Genomic DNA, 9692 nt, shown 5'->3' on the forward strand with positions numbered 1-9692 from the left:
CAGCATTTTTGGTCTCGAAACCAGAATTTCTAGTCCCGAAACTAGTATTTCTGGTTTTGAAACCAGTATTTTTGGTTCCGAAACTAGCATTTCTGGTCCCGAAACCAGCATTTCTGGTCCCGAAACCAGCATACCAGCTTTTTTAGTCCGAAACCAGCTTTTCTGGTCCCAAAACCAGCTTTTCTGGTCCCGAAACCAGCATTTCTAGTCACGAAACCAGCATTTATGGTTCCGAAACCAGCATTTCGTCCCGAAACCAACTTTTTTGGTCCCAAAACCACCATTTCTAGTCCCAAATCCAGCATTTATGGTCCCGAAACTAGCATTTCTGGTCCCAAAACAGCTTTTCTAATCCCAAAACAATTTTTCTAGTCCCGAAACCAGTATTTCTGGTCCCGAAACCAGCTTTTCTAGTCCCGAAACTAGCATTTCTGGTCCTGAAACCACAATTTCTAGTCTCGAATCCACCATTTGGGTCATTTCTGGTCCCGAAATCACATGTGATTTCGGGCCCCAAAATGGTTATTTCGGACCCAAAAATGGTTATTTCGGGCTCCGAAATTGTTTCTATACGATCTTTTATGACTATTTTTTTTTTTAAAACCAATAATCTTATTGTAATGTTAATTTGATTTGTAGGTCATTTATGAAAATTCAGATCTTCTTATTAATCAAGTTAATGAAGAAATAAGATTATTTAAGATTTTTCGAAATTTATAATAGGTTGTATTTTAAATGTGCTATAAAGGACAAATTGTAACATTGTAAATAAAGTTTTTAATTATATAAATTTCTAGTATAACAACATTGTCTTCAATTATTTTTTATTTTCTAGTTTTCATTATAATATTTCAGATTAAACATAAATCAAACAAATATATTTTTTAAAACAATTCTAAATAATCCTACATCAAACAAGTCTTTATAAAAAAAACTAATGAGTTTTCAATTAATGTGTATTGAAGCTAAATTAACGTGTTTGTCAGAGGAGTACGCGTTGACGTTGACGCTTCTTCATATCACCCTTCTTTTTCATAAAGATCAATTTTTTCTTTATTTTCCATTAATGGACTCCTTATAATCTCTATAACCAGAGATGGCATTTTTGTCCATATGATTCATTATTCATTCATTTGTATTAGAGATTTTGTATAGAAAAAGAGCAATGAAAAGACAATCAAGTTTACTGAAATTCTTTGAGCAAAAATTATATATATATGCCTGTTTTTTACAATAAACCAACAACACAACTCAAATGTAATATATTCTCCAGACTTCTCCAATAGATCATTGTTATTCCTTACTGTCTACGTCGGAGAAATGACAGTTAACTGCAAAGAAATGAAACAACCATAAAAGTTTTTATAGAAACCATTTTGAGGTCCGAAATCACTCCACAAAATTTGGGACCATAAATCACCCCGAAATGCTAGTTTCGGGATTAAAAATAGTGGTTTGGGGACCAGAAATTTGGTTTCGAGACCAGAAATAGTGGTTTCAGGATTCTTTTTAACAGTCTTAATCAAAATCGATTCAGCAACTAAACCAAAATGCAGCTAAAATAGAATATTGATATCCAAATCTTTTACAACCCTAATCAAAATCGATTCAGCAACTAAACCATAAATGTTAAACATAAATATTGATATGACAATCATTTCGAACGGAAGATAAATGAAAGAAAGAAAAAAGATTTACCATTTCGATCGATCGGAAGAAAAGAAGTCGATGAAACGTTTCACTAAGATCGTCAGTGGGTTGAGTTTTGGGAAAATGAAACGAAAGATAAAGAGAGAGATTATCGTGGGGTTTTGGTTTTGGGGAAAAATGAAACGTTTCATAAATGAAACAAAAGAGAGAGAAAGAATAGGATTTTGGTTTTAAAAAAAAATGAAAAGTTTCAATTTAATTATTTTTTTTACTCTTTTTTTCTACCCACGTGTAATTCGTGGCTTAGTTTTTTTTGGAATTTTGTTGAAAATATCATTTCTCAAATTATAATCCTTTCTTTATGGTTTTCTGGTTTCCTTTTAAGGAAATATATCTAGATGCTATTGAATAATGCATTAATATAATTAAGCTCTTAAATTTTAAATAATATATTATTAGCACTTAACAAAAATTGTTTAAATTTAGATAGTTTATGTTATGATGAAATATTTCCTTGCTAACTTTGAACTTCTTTTTTCTCGTATAACTAATTTTATGGTTAATTTTGGTGCTGTATTTGTATTTGACAAAATATGGATAAATATAAATATAAATATAAATATATATATATATATATATATATATATATATATATAAAAATTTGTGACCACATGGTTAAGCACATGGTTTTATTTAAAACTTGTTATGGCGGTGATATATATATATATATATATATATATATATATATATATATATATATATTATTTTAAATTTATTTTATTTATTTAACCAGGTAAACTTTATGAATTGATCAATAATTTGAAAAAACTTTATTTGTTTATATATATATTTATTGTGCACACAAAAATCAATTGAAAAAAAAAAGAACTTCAATAAAAAAGAACTACACATTTGATAGGAAATTAATTATTTTTAACATTTCTTTCTCATTGATAGTTTACATAGCTGCTCCAACAGCCGAAATGGCTATTTAATTATTGTACAAAGAAAATTGTCAATAAATCTAGAATAAGGTGAGGCAGATTTAATAATAAAAAATGAGGTATACAAGTAACTATAATTAATTGCTTAATTTCTCCTTAAAAGTAAAGAAGATTAGCTTTACTTACATATGTATACACAATTATGCTGCTTGATCTACAAGAAAGCATCGCGAACCAATCGAGCCATTATCCGGGAACTCAATCGCCCCATAATTTCAGGCAGCACATTGACAGTCAAACCGGGTAATATAGGCAAAAGTTCCTGTACCACCTGAGCCACATTTGTAGGGCCCTAAAAAATATATGAAAACACCATTTTATATGTATAAAAGGTTCATCCCGAGTCACATGTTCAATATAAGTTCATTTAAAACAAGAAGAATTAGAAAATATTAAGTACCTTGTTAGGTGACCATGAAGCAGAACTCCCAGCAGTCAGGAATTCAATGATCTTTTGAACATTGTTCAATATGATTCTGTCTTCTTGTGTTATGGTGGGTAAAAGAGCCACAGGTTTAACTGGTCCAAAAGTAGGAATCATACTGAAAACCCGGGGGATACCATTCCCGAACCCTAGGACTGCCATTATTTGAATCAACTGTTCTCTTGCCACAGCATCAATGCCCTTCACAATCTGTTTCATATGTCAAAATATAAGAATTGTATGAATCTTTCTATTATAATTTGATTGATTACCTCGTCCAAGAGGAATTCTCTAAAGAAGTTTCCCTTCTCCGATAGTATAAACGCTAGTGCAGCTCTAGTTTGGACTGGTTTCTGCAGATCGGTTGTGATCAAAGAAAATCCAGGTAAAGCAGTGTTCCCTTGTCTTTGCAGAAGGCCAAGTTCAGCCATATCCCCATTGAGACTCTCCCCTCCTCCACTTTTGGCTGCACTTATGAAACTCTCAAAGGCTTGCATCACATCTATGAATCTTTCAGCATCAAAAACGCCAGATTTCCCATATATTGTGTACCGAAGAGCAGTTCTTAGACGAGGTGATTCATCTGTCAGCAGTCTCTGCCAACGGATTAAATAACATATATAAATACAAAGACAAAAAAGCTATAACACTTTACTTTTTTGTATCATCTGAAAAAAGTAAAAAATTAAAATAAAAGTCTGCCATATGATTTTCCACACGATTCAAACAATTCTTCTAACTATTTGTTCATTAGCTGAAAATGAGTTTATATGATGTTACATGCTTATAGCCAGTTAAAAATATATATATTATCAACTACCACAACAATTTTTTCCCACATTGTCTATTATTTTATATATATATATATATATATATCCAATCATAAGTATATCACTTCCAGCTGAATAACATATCTAAGGTATCAAATATCCTATTAGAGTCTTAACCACTTCAGGTAATAAAGGAGAATAAATCATGCTTATATGTAAAACAGTAAAAAAGGAGTTTTGAAAAGTCAACATGCTACTAACCTGTGCAATATAAGGATATGCTTCATCTACAATTGCAAATTCAGGATTTCCCACTAAAGCTATGCCCTCTAGCACGCCTATTGCTCTTATTATAAGAGCAAAATAAGGAGGTATCCTGAATGGATAATCAAACGTTATTTGAGCCAAGTCTGATGCCAGCTCTTGAAAGTTGATACTTTTAGCTCCCCCGCCCGCAAGTGCTTGGTCAAAAACCTTGGCTAAGACAGGCAAGATAGGCTCTAAATTTACGCCCTCTGGAATGAATTCAAGTTTCACAAAATCTTTGACAATGGCATCATAATCTCGATGAATGAGATGTGAAATAGCTTCAATCATCCCATATTTCTGATCATCTTTCAATTTAGTGACGAGACCTGTCATAGCAAAATGTAGTCCAATATTTTCTCTTTAGACTACATAAATCACTACATATTAAACACATTCTCAATAATACAGTTTCTCTTTAGCTAGACACCCCGATACACATTTATTGAAATAATTCAAATAAATATCACTTGGATGCAATCACTAATGCAGGAACAAAAATATTCCATTAAATACAGCGGAAAACACTTACCAAAATCAAGTATAGCCAGCTTTCCATCCGGTGTACGGATTAAATTGCCAGGATGAGGATCAGCATGGAAAAAACCAGTATCAAGCAACTGTATATCAAATAACATGCGAGCTAGGTAATGGAATTTTAGGAAAAACAACAAGGGGAAGGTATTGGAGTCCAAACATCAAAGGTACCTGCTTTAAATAGCATATGACTCCAACATTGACCAGATCTCCAACATCACTGGCTGTACTTTGAGAAAGCTTTTCCCCATCTATCCACTGAGTGGTAAGAACTTTTCTTGATGTATACTTTCTGTAGGTTTTTGGAACAACAACCTGAAAATGGTATTCAAAAGAGAAAATATATATGACAAACATCTAAATAGACAAGAATTGATAGCATGATTTTGTTTCTTCTTTCAAAAGGCCCATGTGATGTCTGACATCAGCATAGCCCGATAAAGTTCTCATACGAGCTTACACTTCAGTAATAGTAATAGGAACGTTTGACTGGTACCAACTTACCTGTGGAAGGTCCTTTTTCATCATTTCAGCAAAAATCATGCCATTTTCACCCTCATTCACATAATCCAGCTCCTCGAAAAAACGGGCAGCCCATTCATCGACCAACCCAACCACATCAATAGAGACCTGTATGGTATGTACTGATTTAGACTCAAGGTGAAACTTTCCTCCTTAAGGATAGGATCATAGGACTCAAGAAAAAACATCACAGACACCGTCAAACTAGAAATTCGATAAATATTACCTGAGGAAACTTCCGAAGGAATAATCCTAAATTCCGTATGACAAATAAATCAATTGTGACTGTCTCAAGAACAAATGGTCTCTGCACTTTAACAGCAACCAAATCTCCATTTTCTTTTAACCGTCCTTTGTAAACTTGTCCAAGAGAAGCTGAGCATGAATAATAGTATATGGATGTTAAAGATACCATATCCTAGATTCTGTGACAATTGTAGGACCGCAGTTTCTGAGTTAACTAAAGCTCATAAATACTTGACTGAATAAATATCCATCAAAATCAGAGAACCTCAAGACCTCAAGCTAGATATATGAACATCAAGCTTACCAGCTGCAATTGGAGAAGGACTCAATTCAGAGTAGATGTTAGACCACGGTTCACCCAGCTCCTCCTCTAAAAGAGCCATAGCAATATCATCTGGAAATGATGGGACCTACAAACGTTCATTGAGTGAAAATATCAGCAAGAAAGATCATGACATGCTTTAGTCGGTTACGCTTAAACACCATCTTTCTCATTCTATGCATGGACTTTTTCAACAACAAAAAAAAGTTATTCCATGTCAAGCTGCATTAATATCCAAATCTTTACCTTATCACAAAGCTTCTGCAACTCAGTCATAGCAACAGGTGACAGTATATCTGGTCGAATGCTTAATGCTTGCCCAAGCTTTATGTAAGCAGGTCCCAAAGATGTTACTATATCTCTTAATTCAATTGCCCGAGCAACTTCATTCTGTCACAATGAGGGAATACACATAAGAAATCAGGTTGGTAACTAAAGTTTTGACAGGAAAAAAGACTGTAAAATCATATATTATTCTCTGTTTCTCAATGAAGTGGCGCTACAATAGATGGTTGGCCAAGTTTCACAACAAGAAGCGAATAATCAGTAGTAATGTGAATATTGTATAGCTCTTATAAGTTATATCAATTCTCTATTAATTTCCATCAGCTAGCAAAGGAACTAACCTCTTTGACCTTCTTATTTATCACATCGAAGATAATACTAGAAAGGAAGCCTCCAGCAACAGATAGCAACTGCACTATCCGAGTTGCAACAACACGTGGCCGTTTACCCCAGTATGCAGAGATGCTAGCAGGATCATATACCGAAGGCAAAGACTCACTAGATTCATTAACCTAAACAAGTAATTATCAGCAGAGAACATCAGCCATCAAATTGAAATCCAAATATTAAGAGTTAGCAATTTTAGAACCTAATTATCAAGAGATAGATAATCATTAATCACCAGTCTTCACTCTTCAACCACATTTAATTTTCCAAACCAAAAGTTTTTTCATTTGATACAACAAGTATACATAGTCTAGGAAGTAAAAACCTCAACAAGACGAAGCTGAATATTCTCATCCGCAAACTGGCTATCTTGAATATTTTGACCTCTAAGACCCCTCATAAGCGATGCCAATTGCTCATCTTCTTCCATCTGTGCTCTAACTCTCTGAATTTCCTTAGAAACGTCTTTCATTCTCTACAAGACAAAATACATTAGGTCAAACGAAGTCATAATTCAAATTTTTGCAAAATCGAGGATAGAGATTAAGGAAGCTGAGTAATTCACCGTTGAAACTCCATTTACATCCGGCCTTGCAGATCCATTCACTACTTTCGGAGCTGCCTCGACTGGTTTCGGTTCAGTTGCGACGGCTCTTGTGACGTTCTTCCGTCTTCCACTTCGATTGAGGTTGTCAGGAGACTGATAGATACGAGTCGACGAAAGGAAATTGCGACGGGAAGATAGAGAACGATGAAGAGGATCGATTCCGCAGCAGACGAGCTGAGAAGCTGCGTCCATGACGGAATGAAGTAGATTCTGCCGATATATCGATCAGTCCGGTCACTCCGGCGGCCACTGTTAACAAATGAAGAGAATCTCCGGCACCGGAGAGCAATAGCGATGAAAGATAACCGGCGATCTGTTACAGAAGGAGTGAAGAACATTGTCTATAAGGAAGCCATAAAAGAGAAAAAAGATTCCTTCTGATTGATAGAAAGAAGGACACGTGGCAGAATATGAGGCGGGTAAAATGTGGTCTAAGAAAACAAGATTATTGGTTGAAAGTGGACCTGTTTATTCCGCCGTTCATTTGAAATTTTAAAACGATATTATACATATAAAAAAATATAAGAATAATAATAATAATAATAATAATAATATAATGTTGTCTTTGAGGATTTAACGTGAGGATTAAACCGAATTTATTATTGTTTTCTTTTTATCAAACCGATCTCAACTGTTTGGTTGGTCAGTTGAACGACATTAAAACTACTTAATTGAACAAATATTTTAAAAAATAATATTTAAATATGACATAAATAAAAATTAAATTTTAAATCGACAATAATAATAAGTAATGTTTTGTTAATAAACTAATAATGATGAGAGAATATAATGAACTTAAAGACTATTCAAAATATTAATTATTATTAGTAATAGATAAATTTAATTTCATAATCGTTTAATATAATGTTTAGTAAAATAAAATATTAATACAATGAATATGTATTTTGAAAATTATGAAAGTGATTCATGAATTATGTTATCGAATTTTATTCATAATATTTGTAAATATATATATAATCTATTTTAACAAATTGTCATTGAATAAAACCGAATAAATCGATCAAATTGATTTTTTAACCGTTTAAATCGACAAAACAACAATTTAAAATTTTGGAAATTGACGTGAACGATTTAAATGTACATTTCGATTTACTATAAGTAAAAAAATTAATAAATTATCTTCCCATTCTTTTATTTATTATATATGCTCATCATTTATAAGCCTTTTATTACACAATTTTGTTAACGTGACAAAAATATAAAAATACATAAAAAAAACAAGTTTATACAAAAAAAAAAATTAAAAATTAATTTGCATGCATAATTTTTTTTATTATTTTATTTAATTCTTTTCATCCATTTTTAACTTTAAAAAAAATCAGACATGTTTTTCATATTAAATAGAAACAATTTTTAAAATTTTTTATATTGATATATAATTTTCAAAATAGTTAGGTTTTAACGCAAAAAAAGGCAGAGAGATGCATTCACTATGTAACCCGTTGTGTTTAATTTTATTTATAAATATTTTAAATGATGCTAATAAATACATAAATTAAAATAAATAAACAAAAAAATCTTAACCAAAAATGTGTTTGCCAATCAATCGACCGACATGTAATTATATAGAAGATTTTTAAGATGAATAAAAAAGATAGAGGATTATTTTAAAAAAATTATTATATATTAGTCATTACACATCTAATGTAACTATTATAATTTTTAAAAGATTAGTATATATACATGTGGTAAACATCATTTTCAAATAATCTTCAATACATGGTAAACAAAGTTGGGCCGGGAATGGCGAGTCCGTTAGTAGTCATGGACTAAGGTAAAGAATTCATGCAGCCCACTCTTACAAAAAATATATATTTATTGATAAAGAGAGAGAGATTTATTATGAAAGTATATTTATTTGTATTTAAATTTTAAATTTGTTAAAAATCAATTAAAAAAAAAGTTAATAACAAATTATTTTTTCATCAATTTTTTACATAAAAGAATTTATCTAATTGAATGACATTTATACCAAATAAAATTACTTTTATAAATAAAAATGACTGTGATTATTAATTCTCACAAAATACTAATTTTTTAGTTTTTACTTTTATGAAAATATATTATTTTGTATTTAAATTTTAAATTTGTCAAAAATCAATTTAAAAAGTTAATAACAGTTTTAAATTTTTTAGTTTTTACTTGTATGAAAGTATATTTATTTGTATTTAAATTTTAAATTTGTCAAAAATCAATTAGAAAAGTTAATAACAAATTATTTTTTCATACATTTTTTTACATAAAAGAATTTATCTAATTCAATGACATTTATACCAAATAAAACAAATAACTTTTTAGTTTTTACTTTTATAAATAAAAAAAAATGATAGTGATTATTGATTCTCACAAAATACTAATTTTTTAGTTTTTACTTTTATGAAAGTATTTATTTGTATTTAAATTTTAAATTTGTCAAAAATCAATTTAAAAAGTTAATAACAATTTTAAATTTTTTAGTTTTTACTTGAATGAAAGTATATTTATTTGTATTTAAATTTGTCAAATATCACTTTTTACATAAAAGAAATTATCTAATTCAATAACATTTATACCAAAAAAATCAAATAATTTTTTAGTTTTTACTTTTCTAAATAAAAAAATATTTGTGATT

The 9692-nt window shown here is 30.6% G+C and overlaps 1 protein-coding gene across 1 annotated transcript; it reads right to left on the bottom strand.

Moving 5' to 3' along the window:
* Positions 1–2569: 2569 nt before the first annotated feature.
* LOC124936439 (uncharacterized protein sll0005) lies at positions 2570–7394 on the bottom strand. The gene is made up of 13 exons (XM_047476937.1): positions 7019–7394; positions 6779–6928; positions 6408–6578; positions 6028–6171; positions 5764–5869; positions 5440–5588; positions 5196–5321; positions 4863–5006; positions 4687–4774; positions 4110–4483; positions 3351–3674; positions 3055–3288; positions 2570–2946 (listed from the first exon to the last, which is right to left on the bottom strand). Exons 1-13 carry the CDS (start codon positions 7250–7252, stop codon positions 2809–2811), a joined length of 2382 nt encoding a protein of 793 aa, XP_047332893.1. The 5' UTR covers positions 7253–7394; the 3' UTR covers positions 2570–2808.
* Positions 7395–9692: the final 2298 nt, after the last annotated feature.

The sequence above is a fragment of the Impatiens glandulifera genome, chromosome 4, assembly GCF_907164915.1.
Source record: "Impatiens glandulifera chromosome 4, dImpGla2.1, whole genome shotgun sequence".
Taxonomy (NCBI): Eukaryota; Viridiplantae; Streptophyta; class Magnoliopsida; order Ericales; family Balsaminaceae; genus Impatiens; species Impatiens glandulifera.

Excerpts from the sequence above, each read along its gene's own strand:
- LOC124936439 (XM_047476937.1), bottom strand. The coding sequence starts at position 7,252 with ATGGACGCAGCTTCTCAGCTCGTCTGCTGCGGAATCGATCCTCTTCAT. Across the intron at positions 6,929-7,018 it reads ATGTAAATGGAGTTTCAACG|AGAATGAAAGACGTTTCTAA; the intron begins GTGAATTACTCA and ends TTTGTCTTGTAG. Across the intron at positions 4,484-4,686 it reads GCTGGCTATACTTGATTTTG|GTCTCGTCACTAAATTGAAA; the intron begins GTAAGTGTTTTC and ends TTGCTATGACAG.